At 45.1% G+C, this 22,715-nt stretch overlaps 2 protein-coding genes across 6 annotated transcripts in view; one reads left to right on the forward strand and one right to left on the reverse strand.

Moving 5' to 3' along the window:
* The window catches only part of MAP3K13 (mitogen-activated protein kinase kinase kinase 13), a 202,246-nt gene extending 190,101 nt beyond the window's left edge, over window positions 1–12,145 (forward strand). For all 4 annotated transcript variants that reach the window (XM_054483563.2, XM_063662490.1, XM_054483564.2 and 1 more), the window contains 3 exons: window positions 330–400; window positions 3,225–3,522; window positions 5,355–12,145. In XM_054483563.2, the coding sequence (XP_054339538.1) occupies window positions 330–400; window positions 3,225–3,522; window positions 5,355–5,456 (471 nt within the window). In that variant the 3' untranslated portion in view covers window positions 5,457–12,145. The remainder of the gene's footprint in view (window positions 1–329; window positions 401–3,224; window positions 3,523–5,354) is intronic.
* Window positions 12,146–12,649: 504 nt separating this feature from the next.
* Window positions 12,650–22,215, reverse strand: TMEM41A (transmembrane protein 41A). Of its 2 annotated transcripts, none has more exons than XM_054483566.2 (5): window positions 21,906–22,215; window positions 19,889–20,042; window positions 18,213–18,374; window positions 17,682–17,820; window positions 12,650–14,792 (listed from the first exon to the last, which is right to left on the reverse strand). In XM_054483566.2, the coding sequence occupies exons 1-5, from the start codon at window positions 22,022–22,024 to the stop codon at window positions 14,572–14,574; spliced, it is 795 nt and encodes a 264-aa protein (XP_054339541.1). In that variant the 5' UTR covers window positions 22,025–22,215; the 3' UTR covers window positions 12,650–14,571. The 2 variants fall into 2 exon arrangements, with proteins under 2 accessions (XP_054339541.1, XP_054339542.1); XM_054483567.2 differs by lacking the exon at window positions 21,906–22,215 and adding an exon at window positions 20,723–20,873.
* Between the last annotated feature and the right edge of the window lie 500 nt (window positions 22,216–22,715).

The raw sequence follows: 22,715 nt of genomic DNA on the forward strand, positions 1-22,715 counted from the left end.
CCCAAATCTTAGACCTCCTCTCCAACTTCCCTCTCCATCACTCACCTCTGGACACTTTAATGGAGCCATCACCTCTCTGAGGACAAAGAAAATTTCACTCAGCTCTACACATCTTCCAGCATCTCATGCAGGCCCGCCATCATAGGTACCCTGAAAAAGTTGCTAAATGAATAATGAGGACATGTATGTTTAAATATGACATTCAGCAAGCTACTACTAAATGAATGCCTTTTGATGATAATTACATTTTTTACAGGTAGTGGGGATGGGGTGACAGAAACAGAGTGACACTAAAATAAATAAAACTCTTTTCTCCTTGTTCTCCTCAGAGTGGAGATGACTCCTCAGAAGAGGAAGAAGGGGAAGTAGATAGTGAAGTTGAATTTCCACGAAGACAGAGGTAAAACCAACAAATGCACATGATTGCTTTTAGTGGATTGGGGAAAAAATCCTAAGTTTGCCACACCTACTCTTCAACCACAGGTGATTCCCTGGCAGCCACCTTATAGGGAACTTTGAACTCACTGTGTTCATGTTTTCCTGTTGCCACATTTTGGCAGTTGTTCGTGCACAGCAGATCCTAGTTTATCAGCATTCATTTTACAGCAACTTCATGATGAGGAGCATGAATACAGATTCAAGGTTACAAATGAGAATACAGTGGGCAGTTTGTGACAGATGGCCATGCTGTTTTATGGGTAATTGTGTTGGTTTCTAGTATGCCTCCCTGTGTTAGTCTGCTCAGGCTTCTGTAACACAAACTGGATGCTTAAACAACAGAAATTGATTTCTCACAATTCTGGAGCTGGGGAAATTCAAGATCAAGGTTCTAGCTGACTCAGTTCCTGATGAGGGCTCTCCTACTGGCTTGCAGGCAGCCACCTTCTTGCTGTTTCCTCACATCGCAGAAAGAGATCTTCCTTCTTTTAAAAGGTCACAGTCTTATTGGGTTAGGGGCCTACTCTTATGACCTCATTTAATATTAATTACCTCCTAAAGACCCTATCTAGAGGGTCTATCTAGATACAATTATATTGGAGTTTAGAACTTCAACCAATGGATTTGGGAGGAAGGCAATTCAGTCCATAGCATTCCCCATGCCTTAGATTTTATACCTCAAGTTAAATATGATTGGATATGTTGAGTCCACCTTCAACCCAGCCTTAGAAATAGCTTCTTGCTTAGATAGCGATAATAATATTCCTGCTAGGAGTCAATAAGGGCCATCTCTCCTTACTTCTAGAATAAAAGCTGCCCCTAATGTAGAGGAGAAGATAGTTTTCCTACCAAGAGGTCTTTTTCTGCTAATAGACATTCTGTTCTTGAAGAGTAATGCTCTAAGAAGTCTCCCCAGGAAGGTTTGTGTACCTGCCCCAAAACAGGAATTCCCTGCAAACCAAAGGACTCCTGGCCCTTTGATAAGTTATATTCTGGATCCCTGCATTATACACAAAATTGAAATCTGTTCTCATTCCGTGCTATTCCTGGACTCTTTATGACCTCTTCTTATATATCCATGATCCGCCCCCCCGACCCCCAACGAACTCACCTGTCCTGGGCATCAGCCAAGCCTAGGTTATATGGCATAAAATCTCTTTATACTAGACCAGGTGCTGTGGCTCACACCTCTAAACCCAGCACTTTGGAAGGCTGAATCAGGAGTTCAAGACCAGCCTGGCCAACAAGGCGAAACCCCATCTCTACTAAAAATACAAAAATTAGCCAGGCATGGTGGGGCATGCCCGTAGTCCCAGCTACTCAGAAGGCTGAGGCAGGAGAATTGCTTGAACCCAGGAGGCAGAGGTTGCAATGAGCCAAGATGGTACCACTGCACTCCAGCCTGGGCGACAGAGTGAAACTCTGTCTCAAAAAAAAAAAAAAGAAAAAAAAACTCTATACTAAGAAATACAGAAAGACCAGACAATGTCAAAAGAAAAAGGCAGTCTTTATTATTTGTTTTCTTATTTTTTTAAGCCAGTGTAAGCTAATATCATCCTTATTTACTAAGCTGCTTATAAACAATGGGAAGGAACTGAGGAACTTTTGCAAATTATCTCCCCAGAAGCGTTGGCTCATCAGAGCCAAATTCAGATGTTAACTGGAATGAGCTACTAACTAGCTGGGCAGTACCCACAGCTGCAGAGTGAATGTTCCTTCCAAGCTCATTTCTGTTGGAGGTTAGTCAACAGAGGTAGTGAAAGCACTTGGGCCTCCAGGGCCACCATGCCCAGTGGACACTGGGCTCTGGGAAATGAAGCTGGGGTGGATTGACAGGGAGGTGAGGGATGGAGGTTAGAGAAGGACACTGATCAAAGTGTGTGTGTGTAGACCCAGCCCAAGCCTCAGCTCTGCCTTTTCTCATGGTGTGGCCTTAAACAAGTCACTTCCCTTCTCTGGCTCCAGTTTTCTCATCTGGGAAATGAGTTAGTCCAGAGACCCTCCAAAGTCTCTTTCACTTTCACATAGATAGAGAATCTATAACTCTCTAAATAAGAGGCATAATTTCAATTTGGACATTCCATACTATGCATACGTGTACATAACGTGATTAGACAAGCTGATTTTTTTCAAAGGCCAGTCATAGCCATCAGCTTGGAGTGTAGTGTTTAGTCACATAAATATATAAACCAAATGAAAGGGGAAATTAAAATTTCCTTCTTGTGTTAGTCACCTTGGGCTGCCATAACAAAATACTACAGATTGGATGGCTTAAACAACAGGAACTTATTTCTCAAGTTCTGGAGCTGGGGAAGTCCAAGATCGAGGTGTCAGCAGATTCAGTTTCTGATGAGGGCTCTCTTCCTGGCTTGCAGACAGCCACCTTCTCTGTTTCCTCACATGGTCTTTGCCCGGCACATGAATGTTGAAAAAAGGTGGGAAGGAGGAATGGAGAGAATCTCTTCCCCTTTTTATAAGGCCACCAATCCTATTTGATTAGGACCCCACCCTTATGACCCATTTAACTTTATTTACCTCCTAAAAGCCCTATCTCCGAATACAGTCACACTGGTATTAGGGCCTCAACACGGAATTTCATGGGGGATAAAATTCAGTCCATTGCCTTAATGTTAAAAGTTAAATAGTTTCTACCTATCTTGATTTCTTAGGCCTCCTCGATGGCAGGAAAAAAACTAGATTATCTCTACCACTACTATGAGTGACAGATAAGGAAAGGAAAGTAGTTGTTCCTCCGACTAAGTTCTCCTGGTTCTTCTTGGTTCTAGGCCCCATCGCTGTATCAGCAGCTGCCAGTCATATTCAACCTTTAGCTCTGAGAATTTCTCTGTGTCTGATGGAGAAGAGGGAAATACCAGTGATCACTCAAACAGTCCTGATGAGTTAGCTGATAAACTTGAAGACCGCTTGGCGGAGAAGCTAGACGACCTGCTGTCCCAGACGCCAGAGATTCCCATTGACATATCCTCACACTCAGATGGGCTCTCTGACAAGGAGTGTGCCGTGCGCCGTGTGAAGACTCAGATGTCTCTGGGCAAGCTGTGTGTGGAGGAACGTGGCTATGAGGTGGGGGCTTCTCCCTTCTCCTCCCATCACTGTTCCCTTTTTTGCTCTTTGGGGTTCAAGTCTCTAGAGCTTTTACAATTTTCATTTAATAATAAGATACAACAGTGGCCTTGTATTAGTCTGTTCTCACACTGCTATAAAGAACTACCTGAGACTGGGTAATTTATGAAGAAAAGAGATTCAATTGACTCACAGTTCCACAAGCTGTACAGGAAGCATGGCTGGGAGACCTCAGGAAACGCAATCATGGCAGAAGGTGAAGAGGAAGCAAGTATGTCTTCACATGGTGGTAGGACAGAGAGAAAGCAAAGGGGAAAGTGCCACCCACTTTGAAACCATCAGATCTCATGAGAACTCACTCACTATCATGAGAATAGCAAGGGGGAAATACACTCCCATGAGCTAGTCACCTCCCACCAGCTGCCTCCCCCAACATTGGGAATTGCAATTCAACAAGAGATGTAGGTGGGGACACAGAGCCAAACCATATCAGGCCTCCAAGAAGCAAGTAGAAGTACAGAGATCAGCAGAGCTCCCAGAAATGAGGGCAGTTTCTCCCAAATGATACACACACATTGAACTGCTCAGGAACCCATCATGTCAAGATTTAACTCAAAAATCACCTCCTCCCACTCCTATCTCCCAATATGGTTAAAGGTCTGAGCCCAGGTCAGGTGTGGTAGCTCATACCTGTAATCCCAGCACTTTGGGAGGCTGAGGCAGGAGGATCACTCTAGGGTCAGGAGTTCAAGATCAGTCTGGGCAACATAGCAAGACCTTGCCTCTACAAAAAAAATTTTTTTTTAATTAGCTGAGTGTGATGGTACATGCCTGCAGTCCCAGCTACTCGGGAGGCTTGAGGTGGAAGGTTCTCTTGAGCCCAGGAGTTTGAGGCTGCAGTGAGCTATGATCACACCACTGCACTCCAGCCTGAGCAACAGTGAGACCCTGTCTCTGGAAAAAAAAAATATATATATATTTTAAAGGTCTGAGCTTCCCCCCTCCATACCCTGACTCTTCCCTGGATGATGCCATCATAGGACATATAGCACTTTATTTCATATTCAGGACTGCCTTTGGAGAGGCAGGCTAGCATAGTGGTTGTAAGTGTATAGCCTGGAATCTGACTGCCTGAATGCAAATCGTAGCATTCCACTTACTGTGGGACCCTGGCAAGCCACTTAACCTCTCTGTAAAATGGGGATGATAATAGCATCTGTCTCATAGGGTTATCATGAGGACTAAATGGATTAACAGATGTATTAATAAAGTACTTACCGCCGGGCGCAGTGGCTCATGCCTGTAATCCCAGCACTTTGGGAGGCCGAGGCAGACGGATCACAAGGTCAGGAGATCAAGACCATCCTGGCTAACACAGTGAAACCCCGTATCTACTAAAAATACAAAAAAATTATCCGGGCATGGTGGCACGCGCCTGTAGTCCCAGCCGCTCAGGAGGCTGAGGCAGGAGAATCACTTGAATCCGGGAGGCGGAGGTTGCAGCGAGCCAAGATCGTGCCACTGCACTCCAGCCTGGGTGACAGAGTGAGACTCCATCTCTAAATAAATAAATAAATAAATAAAGTACTTACAACAGTGCCTGGAGCATAGTAAATGCTATATAAGTGGTTGTGTGGTGGGCACTGTTATTGTCATAGCAATCATCATCATGTGTTTTCTTTCTCCATAAGCCCCACAAGGACAGGACCTGGTGTCATTTACCTTTGTAGCCCCCTTACCAAGCACAGTGCCTGTTGTGTGGGAGGTGTTTGACATATTTACTGAGTGATTATAGAAATGAATTAAGGTTTTATTTTGTCCTGCCTTTGCAGAACCCTATGCAGTTTGAAGAATCGGACTGTGACTCTTCAGATGGGGAGTGTTCTGATGCCACAGTTAGGACCAATAAACACTACAGCTCTGCTACCTGGTAATGAAGGAATACACATCCTGAAGATCTCGTGACTATACTGGCATTTCAGATCCACCCCACCCCCAGACTTGTCCCACTCTCTCCCAGCATTTTGTCTGGGAAGAGAGACTACCCCATCTTTACCACCCCCTAGAAATGAGCTGCAATAACAGGAACATGAGACTTCGCAAATCTCTGGAAAATAATATCCAAATGAAATTAAGTCTCACTGAACATTTCAATCAAGAATGGCAGGGATCTATTTTATTGAATATTCTAGCTACTGTAACATTGATATTTATTTTTGTTTGACATTTTAACACTTTATACTGTAAAGAGTGAACTATATATGAGATAGAGAGAGAGACAATAATTTCTTGCAAAAAAAAAAAAAAAGAGAGAAAGAAAAAGAAAAGAACAGAAAAAAAGAAATAAGTGGAATTTAGGAGCAACATCCTTGGGAATTTGTGGGGCCGGGAGGTATTATTGCTGCTTGAACAGGGGACCAGGTCTTTTGGCCATAAGTGACTAAAGAAGAGCCAGAGCAAGACATTGAACATTTTAGAACACAAAGAACAGCAAAAGAAAAGCAATTCCAGGCAACTTGTGAACAGACCATATTCACTTCAACCAGCTTGTTCAGGTGGCTTACGGAAATGACCTAGAAAAGTCTGGTGACCAGATACTTGCACCCAACGTCTTCAAGGGCGTGTGCTTCCTCTAGGAGGGAAAAACAGACAAACAAACAAACCTATGTATGTGGAAGCTGGTTTCATTTTTAAATGTTTAAGCAGCAGTTGGTAGTGAGGTTTACAGATAGTGTCAAATCTTGTTTTTGGCAAATACGTCCCTTTTTAGTGCTGTCACTGTCATTACCTTGACAAATGTGCTACCTTGACCCAATGTGTTGATCTTTCATACTCAAGTGCCATTTCCTTGTAGCTCATTTCCTTTCTGCCTGCTGACCACTTCCTGTAGGAACAAAGGTTGGGGGGCAGTACCGAGGAGGAGAAAAGGGTAAGAGAGGAAGAACATCTACAATGGTGTTGGGAAAACGAACGTGGAATTTATAAAACTCCATTCTCAGGATCACTCAGTTCAGCTACGTGGAGAAGATGGAATCACCCCTCTCTGGAACCAGGTTGCTTGTCTACTTGAGTCATATTGATTCAAGCAGGAGAATCAGACTTTGAAGGCAGCTAGGATGTATGTGTGTGTATACAATGTCTGAGCCCAAACCATCCCTTTGTTTTTATTCACTAACTCATTCTATCTTAGAAGTTCTTTTTTTTTTTTTTTTTGGTCTGTTGGTTTGTTTTGTTTTGTTTGTTTTTTTGACAGAGTTTTGCTCTTTTTGCCCAGGCTAGAGTGCAATGGCACAATCTCGGTTCACTGCAATCTCCACCTCCCAGGTTCAAGCGATTCTCCTGCCTCAGCCTCCCGAGTAGCTGGGATTACAGGCACCCGCAACCACACCTGGCTAATTTTGTATTTTTAGTAGAGACAGGGTTTCACCATGTTGGCCAGGCTTGTCTCAAACTCCTGACCTCAGGCGATCCGCCTGCCTCGGCCTCCCAAAGTGCTGGGATTACAGGATGAACCACTGTGCCCAGCCTATCTTAGAAGTCTTAATGACTGGCTACTACTGTCAGAATAAAGGAAAAACAAGCAGCTTGCAAAAGGCAACTCCTCTCCCAGCACAATAACATTTTTGTTCAATGCTACTTGTAAAATACCTTTTACTTCACTCCAAATCAATGCAGTTTTAAATAACTGGATTTGAACATTTGTGGAAAGAACAAGGGATGCTGAGCAGGGATAGGAAAGATTTTTACATTGCCAAAAGCATGAGGTCCTGCCTGTCTCCAGGGTCATGGGCTCTGAAAAGCATTCCAAGGTACTTCATGGTGCCTTGGCCTTAAGGAAAATTTTTTTTAGAATTTTATGTACAAATAGGTGTTGACCTAGTACCTGTCCCTGTCTCCAAGATAGATTACTGTCAAACAACCTCTCTAGATTCGCTGGACTCTGACATTGCATCACGTTGGACATTAGGAAATACTTGCACAGACAGCTGTTAAACCATTTCCAATGCACATGAAAATGTTGCCACTCCTCTGGGTTTCACTGATTGCATCAGCCAAAAAGGAAAGGCAGGAGGGAATTTAGAGTTCCTTTTGCTTGTTTGATCCATTTGTTTACACTTTATGTTGATACATTGATTTAAAATGTAGTGTCTGTGATTTATAGCTCTTAGATAGGATGAAGGAAAATGTTTAATTTATACAAAGAACAGTATTGTTTGCATTAAATTATTCCATTTTGTAAAAATTCTGTAGCTGGACTACATGAAAGATCTTAAGTTATGGCATTATTATCATTGTTATTTTATTTTATAATATTATCATTCTCATTTTCTGTCGATCAGAAGGTGTGATTTATGATGTGGCACAATGGTTGTGTTTATTGCTAACCAGGAATTATTATGGATTTTATGATTTTAATGAAGGAATGGAAATGGAACTCCCATTTGGGAGCTCCCTGGTATTGATCTTAGCTGTGTTCCCTAATTTTCTGTGTATAACAATCATCTGAGGATGCATGTTCTGCCCTGAAGCCCAATGGATACATTGTGATTTTGACTTGATCATGAAAGCTCCTGGGTGGGCCGATGACCCCCAGGATGTCAAACAGTGGATGGACATATAGTTCAAAAGCTGTAAACTTTCTAAAGTTTCTTAGGAAATAAAATCATGGGACTATATTAGAAATAGAAAGAGAATGATTTAATGTCCTGAGAGGAACAGACCTAGAGGGTTTCCGCACAGGGCTCATGGATTCGTTTCAAGAATTGACAACATAGTTTGCAGTCTCCTTCCTGCCAGACCCCTTTGTTCTCCCACCTTTATTCTCCTAGTGGGGAGTAGTAGGGAGACTAAAAAAAAGAAATGGTATACAGTAGTCCCCTCTTACCCATGGCTTCACTTTTCATGGTTTCAGTTATGCTCAACCACCGTCCAAAAATATTTGATGGAAAATTCCAGAAACAAACAATTCATAAGTTTTAATTGCACGGCATTCTGAGGAGCATGATGAGATCTTGCCCCTTGCTGCCCTGGATGTGATCCTCCCTCTGTCCAGCATATTCATGCTGCTCATCCATTAGTCACTTAGTAGCAGTCTCGGTGATCAGATCAACTGTCTCGGTTATCAGATGACTGTATCACAGTGCTTGTGTTCAAGTACCCTTATTTAATTAATAATAGCCCCAAAGGGCAAGAGTGCTGTGCCTAAATTACAAACTAAATTTTATCATAGATATGTAAGTATAGAAAAAAAAACATAGTACTATCAGAGTCTGGTACTATCAGAGTTTTTAGGCATCCACTGAGGGTCTTGGAATGTATCCCCCAAAGATAAGGGAGGACTACTGTATATACATGTAGGGCATGACATAAAATCCCTAACTGTGATGTCATCCTAGAACAAGACTAAAGAACTTTAAGAAGGAGGCCTGGTCACTTAGAGGACCAACGACTGGAAAAAAATCTTGAAAGGCTATATTTTCCATCCTCTGACTTCAGATCTCACTGTACTGTAAATCTCTCTGGTTCATTATTCTTTGGAACAGAGATGCTACAACTCTATGTCTTCTTTCTATCCAACATAAAACACTGGCACTTTTGTCCAATTCTTGCCCACCTTTAGTGGCAACAGAGAAACATGAAGGTCAGCTTCTATCTTACATCTTTCAGTGATTGTCTTCCTAGAAAACCTACCCCTGATACCTCATAATTTTGATCAATGTTTTTGAATTCTCATCTTGATTATCTGTTACGCTACTGTCATCATACACCTTATCTGGATTAACTGTTATGAGTATGTTAGGGTAGTACGTAGTGGCTGAATCTCAGTCATTCACTGTATAGTTGAGAGTTAAATAAAGTCCATATTGAACACATTTTTTTTTTTAGTAGAATTGACTAGCGGTTTCAGAGAAGAATAAGGTCCTTAGTGGAGGTTAAAAAGGGAAATACCTTTTCTAGCCCAGCCTGGTCCTTCGCTGCCTGCCTTGTGATAACCAGGAAAATCTTGAATTGATGTATGTTTCTTTGAGAACGACTCCACAGTCATCTGAAGAGTGTTGAATCAAGAGCTCAGGGAAGTTATGAGCTAATTCTTCAGTCCTGACAAGTGTGTTACAACAGTGCTTCCAGGAACCTCATAAGACTGTGATTTCAAGCTGCTTCATTGATGGAAAGTTTCACCATCTTGGGATGAATGTCTGTGTTCTGTTAGCATCTGTTTTTGACTGACTGCAAGATGATGAGTTTTAATTTGGGTTGCAGATGAGCATTTGGTTCTGATTTTCATCTATTTCAAGATCATATCCTCTGGATAAAAGTTCCTTTTAAAATTGCTTTGCTGAGGGACTGAGAAGCCTGCATCTACTTTGAAATTATAATGGACCTTACCACCACTTAAGTTTAGACCTGTTTGCAAGATGGTGGGGAGCTCCTACTGAGAAAGATGAAGATGCTAGCTCTGTTGTAAACTAGCATCTTCATCTAGCTACTTGAAGTTGAGATACTATATTTTAAAATGTTGGCATCAAACAAATCTATCCTTCTAGAATTAAAGACATTTTGAGTAGGATTTAGTAAGTATTGGACATCTGCTGTAGAGCTTCATCATGCTAAATTATTCCCCTCTCCTTTTCTAAGTAATAGATGTGCTTGGGTTTGGGATTTACCTGGAACCAACCCAGACTTTTTTTTTGAGGGGAGGGGGGCAGGATCTCACTCTGTCACCAGGTTGGAGTACAGTGGCATGATTATGGCTCACTGCAGCCTCAAACTCCTGGGCTCAAGTGATCCTCCCACCTCAGCCTCCTGAGTAGCTGGGACCACAGGTGTATGTCACCATGCACAACATTTTTTTTTTTTTTTGTAGAGATGGGGGGTCTCCCTGTGTTCCCCGGGCTGGTATCGAACTCTGGGCTCTAGCGATCCTCTTGCTTTCACCTCCCAAAGTACTGGGATTACAAGTGTGAGCTGCCACACCCAGCCTCCAGACTATTTTAAATGCCCTCTCCCACTGTGGAACATTGGCATCCCTTAAGAATAAATGCATCCTTTTTGATCAAATGATTTACTCTTTTTTTCTTCAATGTCCTTATGTCTCAATTTTTTTTTCCTTTTCTTAAAACAGTCCCACTTGAACTTCCTGGAACTGAATTCTCCAGAACATAATATTTATAAACCGTAGAGTTCCTGCCCTGCTCTGCAGTAGAGTGTGCTATGTTTTGTTTTTCCACTGAGCCAGAAGCCAAAATATTATACTACCACTTACCACCATCTACAACCTCCAAGACCAAGACCAACATTATGTATTGAGCATCGTATCTTTCCTACTGAGCCTAGACACAGCCTCAGAACCTCTCAACATAGCACTTGGAGCAACAATTGCCACTTGATTGGAATTGCCATCTGAGCTTGAGTTAGCCCCAGTGGCAGAACGACAGGCTCGCACTAGTGTCCTCTTATGGATCCACCTGTGGCTGTCAGGGGCAGTACCACAGAAAGGGAAAAGGCCACTTGCCTCTACCTACTGCCCTTTTGGACAACAATTCCAATTGAAGGAACACCAATCACTGATGGATCCCATTCCAAAATGTCTCTTCATTCACATCATTTAATTCTGTTGAATGAATATGTTCCTCCCTCACCTTTTATAAATAGAAAATTAATATAAGTCCCAGTTACTTGCTTCTTAGACTCTGTGAGACTCATGTACCAAAACAATGTGACATTCTTTTTGAGACTTTGACTTGTACTGTCAGTATGAATTTAGTGCCTTTCCAGGCAGCAAAATATTTCTTCTTTGCTGATTTCATAGGACAAATATCCTAGGATACTCACACCACCAGTGTTACCAACCTCACAGACTGGCACATTAGAATCATATTAATCTGCTTGTTCACATGTTACAACTGACACTGCAAATGCCTATTCAAGTTGGACTGAACTAGGCTAAGCAAAGGACCCTTGTGGAACCTGGAGCCTTTCTCAGGGACAGGTGGCTAAAGAGGGGAGCTCTGAAATCACTGCTCTGAGAAACAAGAGGTGGGTTAAGGCTTTTGTTAACTGTCACGTGGCCAGGGTACGATGGCAGGACTTCACAGAGCAGAGCCCTAAGCAGATGGCAAGGCCACCATAAGGAAGCTCCCAGCAGCATCCCAGGTCTGCTCTCCAGAGCCACTTCACAGCACTCAGGGATCGCTGGCTCCCGGCCCCAGGCTGCTGTCCAGTGACCAGGTGGACAGGGTCCTCCAGTGACTGCAGGCCAAGGGAACCCCAGCCAGCATGTGTAAGCTATTAGGAAGATGTCCCCTCTTGCCCATATCACCCCAGTGGCTCTTCACCTTCAGAGTGACCACTTCCCAGACTCTGGAAGTGGGAAGACCCTCTTTGATGCTTTATTACAGTAATTTGAGCTCCTATCGACTTGGAGCAAATGAATTTCTCTTTTGTGGTTAAGTCTCCAAATGAACCCCCTTACCTGGCTCCCCTGTGGTCTCCTGTACTGTCAGTCCCCAGCTCCCAGTGTTGTTTTCTGATGCCGGCTCCCTCTCTGTATTGAACAGCAATGGGAACAAGAATGACTATCAAAGCAAACAAATGCATGGAATTAAACAAAAAGTGTACTTCACTGTTTTCTAGTCCTGTCTTTTTCTAAATGTACTGTTTGTGCCCTGAGAGCTGCCTTACTAATCTCAGCGTTTGTCAGAACTTGAGGGAAAGGAAGACTTTCCATGACTGGGTTTCCTGCAGCCACAAAAAGCAGGTAATGGAGAAAGCTCGTTTACGTGATTCTTGTATTTGACACAGCCACGAAAGGAAGGGGCAATCATCATTTTATTTGGTGACAGCCTCTTCTTGAGTATTCTGTGAAAGCTAGACCGGCACTCTGCTTCTTCCCTATGCTTTCCTGCTGCCCATCTGGTAGCTACTCCTGTTACTAGTGACCCCACTATACAGGGAGCAGAGAGAGAAAATGAAGATGAAAATCTGGCTGCTGAGAAATTATTTTGGTAAGAAGCATTGAGTGGAAAGCTTAAAACACCATTTTGGACTGTCCAATTTTCAGCCAATCCTAATTCCCACTGGCAAAGGTAGTTGAAAGTTAGCAACATGTTCAAACAAGCACCACATAGAACACTTACATCCATTTATTTGGGAAATTGCTTTGCCTGTAAACTCACAACTGATAAGGCACATTATTGCAAAATGGTGGGGGTGGAGGGAGGGAGGCAAATCTAAGGATCCTGAAAAAGGGCAAAGGGCACACATTTGAGATGATGTGGAAAACATGTTTCTCCTTCCCTCCCCCTACTCCAGAATACCAAAGGCCACAGTCTTCAAAGTCTGCTGCCTCCTTCCCCCACTCTCGTTATCAAGTCTTCTTTTAAAGAAACACGTTTTAAACAACGAAATCCTTGGTGTGAAAGGATCATACCATAACCAAAAACCATCACCTGGGAATGCACTCTTCCTATGGAACATGAGTAACTCCCAAGAATTCATGTAGAACAAGAGGCCTAGATTACAGTCTTGGCAAGACTCTTAGCCAAACCAAATCATCAACCCAGCAGATGATGCCCAAGAGCAGCAGTCTGGTAAGTCCTGATGAGTTACTCCTGTGGGGTGCAGGATCACAGGGCTGGTCAGTTTAGGTGCCAAGGTCCTTCTGTCTTTGGAAGCATTAATCCAGGTCTGTTACAATTCTGTACTGCAGCTACAGGAAGTAATGACAGCTATAGGCCATTAAGATACAACACAACAAAGTTAACAGAAGCCAAGGTTTCCTCTTTGAATTAAAAGATACAATTGTTCTTTAGTTACTCTAAGCAAATAAAAAAATGAAAAACATTCAGAGCGTATACTGCCTGATGGCCCCATATACTGAACCCATTCTCCTAGCATGACACAGAACGGATTCCTGCAGAAGGGACAGAGAAAATGTTTGCCTGGTCATGATTCAGGTGAGTCAAGGGCCGGCCCTACCCCATCCAGATGGGTAAGAATTTCTCCAGAACATATCCAGGACATACAGCGTTTGCTCCATTCATATTTAATAGTCTGTTTGCGATCAGCTTAACTGTCAGGACATGCAATCATAAGAAGGTTTGACATACGTGGTAACGTGTGTCTGAACACAAGAGTGTGACAGAAATCATGTATGTCATCATGTATGTGAGCAATACATGGAAGTCCTAGGCAGTTCATCAACTTGTTTCACTTGGCTTATGAAGAGGTAGGTCATCAGCAAAAAAATACAAAAGAAATGCTCTTCAAGAGACTAACAGAAGAAGAGCAGTGTCAGTGATGTGGGTTCCCATGTCATCATCGGTACTAAACATCCACAAAGATGCAACAGGAGGACATCTGTCCCAGCAGCCTGTCACTCTGCAAAAGCAGTACTCTGGACAAGGACGATCAGCATCTTCTCCCAAGGCAGCTCAGGGGCTGGCATAAGGCAAATACAACAGGTTATCCCGAGCTCCTTATTAGACCACAAAATACAAACAGCATTTTCTTTTTCTTTTTTTTTTTTTTTTTTGTTGAGACAGAGTCTCACTCTATCACCCAGGCTGGAGTGCAGTGGTGTGATCTTGGCTCACTGCAACCTCTGCCACCTCGGTTCAAGCAATTCTCCTGCCTCAGCCTCCCCAGTAGCTGGGATTACAGGCGCCTGCCACCACGCCCAGCTAATTTTTGTATTTTTATTAGAGACAGGATTTCACCATCTTGGCCAGGCTGGTCTTGAACTCCTGACCTCGTGAACCACCGGCCTCAAGTGCTGGGATTACAGGCGTGAGCCACCGTGCCTGGCCACAAACAGCATTTTCTAGGAGGCATCCGTTGCAGTGTCTGCTACACCAGGGCTGGTTTGAAAACCTGATGTAATACATCTTCAAGACCAGAGTGTCCTTTCTGACAAGACACTGCACATTGATGCACAGTGTCCACATCACCTATAGAAGGCAATTAAAAACAATGAGGGGCTTTAGAGGGCCACATCCATTACACAAATAAGTAACTGAGTCCAGGAACGTGGCAAACAGAAAATCCAGATCACGTGTCTTTTCTACTGTGTATATGATTAGCAGTGCTTGTTTCATTCAATTGCAGATGTTTCTGACTAAATTTTTTAATGAGGGTTCCAGGAATTAATGCCACCATGGCAATGGCCAACAGCTTAAAGACAGTGTCCCAGGAGAAAAGAGCATCCAGAGAGGTTAGGGTTGACAGGATGGAGCCCGTCTGCACACAGATGAAATTATATGGGATCAAACCTGGAAGAAGAAAAGGGAAAAGCGCCTGTTACTAGCGGCAGCAAAATTAAGAAAATAATAATTCAGAAATGTCACCAGGAACAGTGACTACAGTTTTTTTTTTGCTTGACTCTTGACCCTTACACATATTAACTCTTTCCCTTCTTTCCTTCTTTTCTATTATTTTCCCTCCTTCCCTCACTTCCCATATATGCCTGTCTTGTTCAACAAAAGAACTTGAGATATTTACACAAATAATACACGCTACTATAAGATAATTTTAAAATAGGGCCAGGAATGGTGGCTTATGCCTGTAATCCCAGCACTTTGGGAGGCCGAGGTGGATCACCTGAGGTCAGGAGTTCGAGATCAGCCTGGCCAACATGGTGAAACCCCGTCTCTACTAAAAACACAAAAATTAGCTGGGCGTGGTGGCATGCGCCTGTAATCCTAGCTACTCGGGAGGCTGAGGTAGGAGAATCACTGGAACCTGGGAGGCAGAGGTGGCAGTAAGCTGAGATCTTACCACTGCACTTCAGCCCAGGCGATAGAGCCAGACTCTGTCTCAAAAGTAAATAAATAAATAAAAGTTTAAATACGAAAAGTAAAATGCCTGCAGAAGAATACAAGACATCAGGGAGCACAGTTAGTAGAAAAACGCATAAGGTTCACCTGTTTGCTAAAAGTGGGCCCCAAATTTGGTTCTGAGTACCCAACAGCCAAAGTAAAGACAGAAGTGCCACTGTTGACAAACAAGCAAAAAAACAGTTTTGTAAAAGAAGTACTATTCACATTCTGCACCGTCTCAAAGATGCCATCAAATCCACTGGATTCCAAAAGTCTGGCTGGCTGAACGGGCTGGCTGCAGAACGATCAGCTGGTGACATTGTTAAAAACCACATCCTTCAGCTCCACCCCAGAAATTCTGGTTACTTGGTTCTGGGGTAGTGCCCAGGAACCTGTATTTTAAAAGCCCCTTCTCCACTCCCACCCTGAGATTCCGATTGGTTTGGAACCCTCTGATAGTCCATTCCTCTTCTATAAGAGAGGAAGTATACATGAGATGAAGATCCCAGACCCCTCAGGGTCACACAGCTTGTGAGATAGGGGACAGGAAGCCCGGTCTCCAGAATCTTGCCAAGCCTCATGCCACCTAGGTAATTAGAAGCAGCAAACCCCCACTAGCTGAGGGCCTGAGGCACTTTGTCTGAAAGCCAATATGACCAGAATTGGCTGTGGTAGATCTTGCTTCTATTTAAGATCTCCATTTCTCTCAGGTATCCCTATTAATAGCAGCTGCTCAACCACAGATTTGCTCTGTTTGACCTAGAAGCCCTGAATCGTCTTTCCCTCTAGGCTCTAAGGAAGGTTTAAAGAAAGAGATCCTTGCCTTAGGCTTAAGGAGGGTGGTTTTCTTCCAGTATGGAGAAAGTAGCAGACACTGATTTTATAGGATGTTAGCACTTTACCACTCTGATAAAGGTAGTCCAAGGCCCATACTTCGAGAAACACTGCTCTAGTCCCAGCCCCTTATCTGGACGAGTGGCCCATTCAGAGTAAGTAGCTCGCTGGAGGTCATATAATTGTCAAAGGCAAGGAGAAACTTTAGATATCATCTAAATTCAGTAGACTGCAAAACTCAGGATCCAGCAGAATCCCTTTTAGGGACTAACTACTTCCATCACCTGGAAAACGTTAAAAGATCTTGATCCCTGAGTCCTACCCCAGAGATGATTTAGTTGATATGTGGTGTAGCCTTAGCTTAGGGATTAAAATCTACACAGGTGATGTTTTGTTGTTTTGTTGTGTTTTTTTTTTGCTTTTTTTTTTTTTGAGATGGAGCCTCACTCTGTCACCCAGGCTGGAGTGAAGCGTCATCCTCTCAGCTTACTGCAACCTCCGCCTCCCAGGTTCAAGCGATTCTCCTGCCTCAGCCTCCCAAGTAGTTGAATTACAGATGCACACCACCACGTCAGGCTAATTTTTGTATTTTTAGTAGAGATGAGGTTTCACCATGTTGGCCAGGCTGGTCTTGAACTCCCAACCTCAAGTGATCCGCCTGCCTCAGCCTCCCAAAGTGCTGGGATTACAGGCGTGAGCTGCTGAGCCCGGCTTCCAAGTGGTTTTTAATAGGTTTGCAGGCGATTCTTAATAGGTTTGCAGTTTGAGAACGACTGGGTTTGCAGTTTGAAAATGACTGACTAGGAACTGGATTAAAATGCATATTCCCAGATCCCACTCCCAAGATTCTGATTCAGTAGGTCTGGAGTAGGCCCCAAATCTAGACTCTCAAGAAGCCCCCTGACCCTGCCAATCTGATAAAGGTGGCCCAAGGCCCACACTTTGAGAAACGCTGCTCTATTCCTAGCCAGGTGGCCCATTAAGGGTAAGTAGCTTGCTGCAGGTTGTGCAATTGTCAAAAGGCAGGAAGGAACCTCATTGATGCCAGCAATTCCTAAGGCAGAACTTAATCAAAACAGGGGCCAAAAACCAGACAGGAAGTCCCTTGCTCTGCTCCTTTCTTCTGTCCCCACTCAAAACTCATGGACACACACATACCCTCATTCCAACCCTGCTCTTCCTGCTAGCATTTACTGAGTACTTACTATGGGCCAAGTTGTATACTTTACACAGACTATCTTTTCTAATCCCAGTGCCTAGCACATACAGCCATGCAATGAACAATCTTTATTTAGTCCAAAAGTATTTAAAAGTATTTTTATGGGTTTTCATGTTGAAGCCTGAGTAGATCTGAAATCAGGAATCATTTCTTTAGATCATAAGGCTTGAAGTCACACTTTGTGAGCCTCTGTTCTCAGAAGCAGGCACACGCTCACATGGCCAATAACCCAGGGCAGACCCCCAACGTGACAGCTCTGAAGACTCAAACCTACTCCACTAGCATCTTACCGATAAGAACTGAGAAGAAGAACTGCACGATGGGGATGTTCAGAATCGGGGCCGAGAGGTTCAAGAACCAGTTTGGTGTCATGGGGAAAAGTCTCAAAAACAACAAGAAAAAAAACAAGCTGTTTCTGTTCTCCTCCACCTGTAGCCAAAGAGAAGAAAGCTGTTAAGAAGCAGAAAGGGTCTCCAGGTATTGAAAACCTGCTGGTGCCGGGCACTGTTCTAGACTCTTTACATAATCTGTTCCCAATTCTTCCAACAACCCTCCAAGAAAAGACTGTTTTCCTCATTTTAAAATAGAGATGCTGAGGATCAGAGAAGTTGAGAACTTGCCCAAAGTCACAGAGCTGGTAATGATGGAGCTGGGATTTGATCCCAGGTCTATGTCTCCTGAAGACATCAAAAGAATCCCTAGGACCTCCCGAGACACCGTGGAAGAGTCCTGTGGGAAATCCCTGCCACTGGCTTCTCTCAAGGCCATGCATGAAGTGACTCTCTGGGGTCCCAGCTCTCAGATGTGACCCCTCCCCTTACCTTTCTCTGCAGCAGGGCCACTTTATCAGGAAAGTAGGACACCACCAACTGTTTGCCAAAAATACTGGAGAGCAGGTAGCAGCATGTGGCACCCACTGAGGTCAACACACAGCACAGCAGAAGCCCCAGCCATGGCCCAAACAAGGCACCAGCTAAAACATTCTGCAAAGAAAACAAACCCTCAGGCATGTGAACATCTGGCAGCTACCAGGCACCTCATCTTGGAGCCTGAGAGTCACAGGTTCCCTCCTCCTCCACTGCTTTTTTCCAGCTAAAACCCAATTGCATTATTTATTTATTTATTTAAGAAATAGGATCTCGCTCTGTCACCCATGCTGGAGTACAGTGACATGATCATAGCTCACTACATCCTCGAACTCCTGGATCAAGCGATCCTCCTGCCTCAGCCTCCCAAGCAGCTAGGACTGTAGGCACACACCACCATATCCACCTACTTTTTAAAATTTTTTGTAGAGATGGGGTCTCACTGTGTTGCCCAGGCTGGTTTCAAACTCCTGGACTCAAGTGATCCTCCCACCTCAGCCTCCCAAAGTGCTAGGATTGCAGGCATGAGCCACTGCCCCAGGTCCCAATTGCCATTTAAAGAGGTGAATGAAAAATTATGAAAAGGCTGGGAACTACACCTGGCATCAGTCTCTTCACCTTGAAAATGAGGATAAGGATAAAAGCCTCAGAGGGCAGGAGAGAATTAAATGGGATCTGTGGCTATGGTAGATTCTACAATTACTGGGGCTCCAAGAAAGTAGAAATGAAACTCACAAGTTATTTTTACCATTTCAAAAGATGAACACAAACCATAAATTTTCCCTTGGTAAGACCACACAAGCTATGTTAAGGTGTCTTGTTTCTTTGCTTTTTGCTGGAATTACATCTATGTAGTATGCTAATACCGGGGTTCCATGTTGACCAGAGCTCTAGCCAACACTTGAAGACGTCTCGGTTTAAGAAAAAGGGAAAAGTGAACCAATACTTCCTAAATGCATTTTGGTTGGTAGACATCATCCTGACAAAACATGGGATCCAAGAGAGAAAGTAAAAGGAAGCCTTGGAAGTGGGAAGCCGGGGAGCCGCTGAGCACTGTGTTAAGTGCTTGACTACATGTCCTGTGTAATCCTCACTACATCCCTGAGTCATGCCATCCTTGCCCCATTCTACAGGTGAGAGGTTAAGTATCCTCCCCAAGAGCACAGCAGGCAGAGTCAGGGTTCACCCTCAGATCTGGATGTGGAGCCCCCACCAAGCAGCAGCTGGCTCTCTGCCCTGAAGAGGGATCAGTTCAAGACAGAAGACAGACATAGGGCAGCCTCAAGGAGTCAGCCCCTGACCCCGAGCCCCACACACCTCCCCTGCCTCTCTTAGACATGTTTGCTTTTCTTCTAGTTTCCGACAAGGAAACTGTTTGAGCAGGTCCAGCCTCAGCCTAGAGGAGAGAAACAGGCTGGGGTGGGAGAAGGAAGCAGTACAAAAGGAAGCTGTCAGCGTCTCCCACTTCGGTGCTCAATCCCTCAGTAGGCGCTGAGGGCCAATGTGTGCCAGCCCCGATACACCCACTGTCACATTTAATCATCCCCACACAACTATCCCATGAGGTTACAGGGGAGTATCCAAATTTTACAGATAAGGAAACAGGGTTGGAGGGAGGGCAGGCCACTGACCAGGAAGCTGGAGCCGGGGATGGCAAAGCCCTGTTTGTAGAGGTAGGCGCTGCAGAAGAGCAGGAACACGTAGGCCTGGTGCTCCTTCCGGTACTCTCGAAGGACCTCAGAGAGCTCCCGCAACTCTGCCAGGTCGGAGGGGAACCACAGCGACCTGGGGATTTGGAAAAGCAGATGGAAACATGAGTTCAGATCAGTCCAGTGCCCATGAAAGTCACTCGCTGTGTCTTCTTTTCAGAGTAGGTTTATAAATATGCCCATCATCTGGTCTGCTGGGAACACATACACTCCCAACGACAGATGACCTGATACAACGTTGCAGAGACAGACAGGAGAGCCCTCGTTTGGAAGCAAGAGACCTGGGTTAACATCCCAACCCTGCTACTTTCTGTTTTATGTCCTTGGACTAATCCCTGAGTCTGTTTCTTTATCTAAAAAATGAGGGGTTGGTGCTAAACAGTCATTAAGTTCCCCTTTAGCTCTGGGATTTTAGAATCTGTTCTTAAGAGGCAAATGGATTCATTTCCAGGCAAGTTCTAAATGTCCTAAATTGCCTTCCTTTCAAGGACACTGCCTCCCCCACAAACCAAGAACAATTCAGACTTCAAACTGTTCCTGAGGTGCCAAGTAAAACGACTTTTTAGCATTCACTATAAAGCCAATTAAAGATTCTTCAGGAAAGTATATCTATCCCATAGGATAAACGTAACTTTTTTGATAATATGTCAGGCTTGAATCGAACCCTTTCAAAGAGCCTACTATTTAACTCTGCTCTCTTAATCTGGTCCTCAATGCACTTTGAATCCTGTCCAAGGGTTGTAGTATAAAGGCTACCTTGCCTCTGCCATCTGAACAGTCCTTGAATCCATCACTGATTAATCATGAGCAAACCCTCCTACTTCTCATGAGAATGCTTCTCTTGGTATGTCCGACACCCACAGCAGAGCCTTCTTAGCTATAGCAAAAGAATACAATAACTGAAAACAGCTGCCTTAATAGTCAAATATCAGTAATTCCCTAAACCACGCAATGCTGTACTAGGCACACTTCCATGCACTTTATAAAGAGTATGCAGCACTCACAAAAACCGGCCAGGTAAATACTGCTCTGCCTCCTGCCTCGACCAGTCGTTCATTAGAAGGGGAAAAGGGGGCCAGGCGCGATGGCTCGCGCCTGTAATCCCAAAACTTTGGGAGGCTGAGGCAGGCGGATTACCTGAGGTCAGGGGTCCGAGACCAGCCTGGCCAACATGATGAGACCCCCGTCTTTACTAAAAATACAAAAATTAGCCGGCGGTGGTGGCGCGCGCCTGTAGTCCCAGTTACTTGGGAAGCTGAGGCAGGTGAATCGCTCGAACCCGGGAGGAGGAGGTTAAAGTAAGCCGAGATCGCGCCACTGCACTCCAGCCTGGGTGACAGAGCGAGACTCCGTCTCAGGAAAAAAAAAAAAAAAAAAAAGGTAAAAGTAGAGACAACCAGGAAGACGGGCAGAGCCTATAATTAATTCGTGAATAATTTAAAGTTGTCTATGCAACATTTCTCCTGAAGATCTAACGTCTAAAGTCTCAAGGGCAGACCTGACGTAAGTGGGGTGGGGAGGAAGAGAGGCAGTTGAAAGTGGACTTGAAGGGGCTGGGGGCCCGCACGGGGGCGAAGGTGGGCTGGAAATGGGGCCCAGGGCTGGGACTGGGAAAGAAACGGCGCGGGCAGGCTCAGCGCCGCGTCTCCCCCGGCAAATCCATCCAACCAAAGGCACCGCGGCGTGACGCCCTGCACACCCCGCAGCCGGCACCACACAGGTCCCAGTCAGGCCCGGAACCGGACTCCCATCCACCCGCCTGTCCGAGACCGTGCGGACGCGGGCCCGGATACCAGACCCGGATTCCAGTCCGATAAGTGAACCTCAATTCCCAACGCCTCCGATACCGGAACCCGAATCTCCGAATTTCCGATTCCCAGCCCCGGTCCTCGGACCCGGCTCCCTTCCTCTGACCCGAACCCGGATTCCCGCCACGCACCTGCCTCCAGCCTCCTCGGTGGAGCCCAGTCTCCGCCCGCGGGGCAGTCGCGTCGACAGCAAGTACAAGGCGAAGGTGCAGCCGGCGAAGACCAGAAGGAGGCCGAGCAGCGGGCGCATGTCGGCCCCGCACCCCGGCCCGCGGGGCAGCCGAGAAGCTCACTTGCACCCCGGGACGCAGCGGCGGGCGGACTGAGCCCGCGGAGCACGTTCACGGACGGACCGGGGAGGGGTCCGCGCCAAGACCCGCCCCCGAACCAGGCCCCGCCTCCCGAGTCAGGCCCCCGCGCCCGATTCTGACTCCGCCCTCTCTGTCCTTCGGTGGAGACTCCCGGAAAAACCTGCCTCCCAGTCTGCCCTCTCTCCGTCTGTCTGTGCTTGTTTTTCTACGTTTATCCCTGTCGCTTTCTCCACTTATTCTGCAGGCATGGAGCGCCCCCAGTGCCGGCTTGGTGCCAGGGCTGGGAGATCCGGGGGTGAATCGTGAGCCCGGCCCACAGCGAGCTTGCAGTCTAGAGGTCAAGGCAGTCTTGTCCACAACCTGCTGTCACACAAAGCAAATGTAGCTGGTGTGGCACCAGGGGCTGCTTGAGTGCGGTGGGGCGGCAATAGTGACCACGGAAATAATCAGAATTGCTTTTAATTCAGCTCCTACTATATTCCCGTCATCCCTGAGCCTCACAATCATCCTCCAAGGTAGGTATTTTTGTCTTTCTCTAACAGATGAAAACTTTGAGTTTCAGAAGAATTAAATGACATCCCCCCAAAAGAGAGACAGTATAAGAATCCAAGTCAACCTGAGTCCAAAACC

Source organism: Pongo pygmaeus, chromosome 2, assembly GCF_028885625.2.
Source record: "Pongo pygmaeus isolate AG05252 chromosome 2, NHGRI_mPonPyg2-v2.0_pri, whole genome shotgun sequence".
In the NCBI taxonomy this organism is placed as follows: Eukaryota; Metazoa; Chordata; class Mammalia; order Primates; family Hominidae; genus Pongo; species Pongo pygmaeus.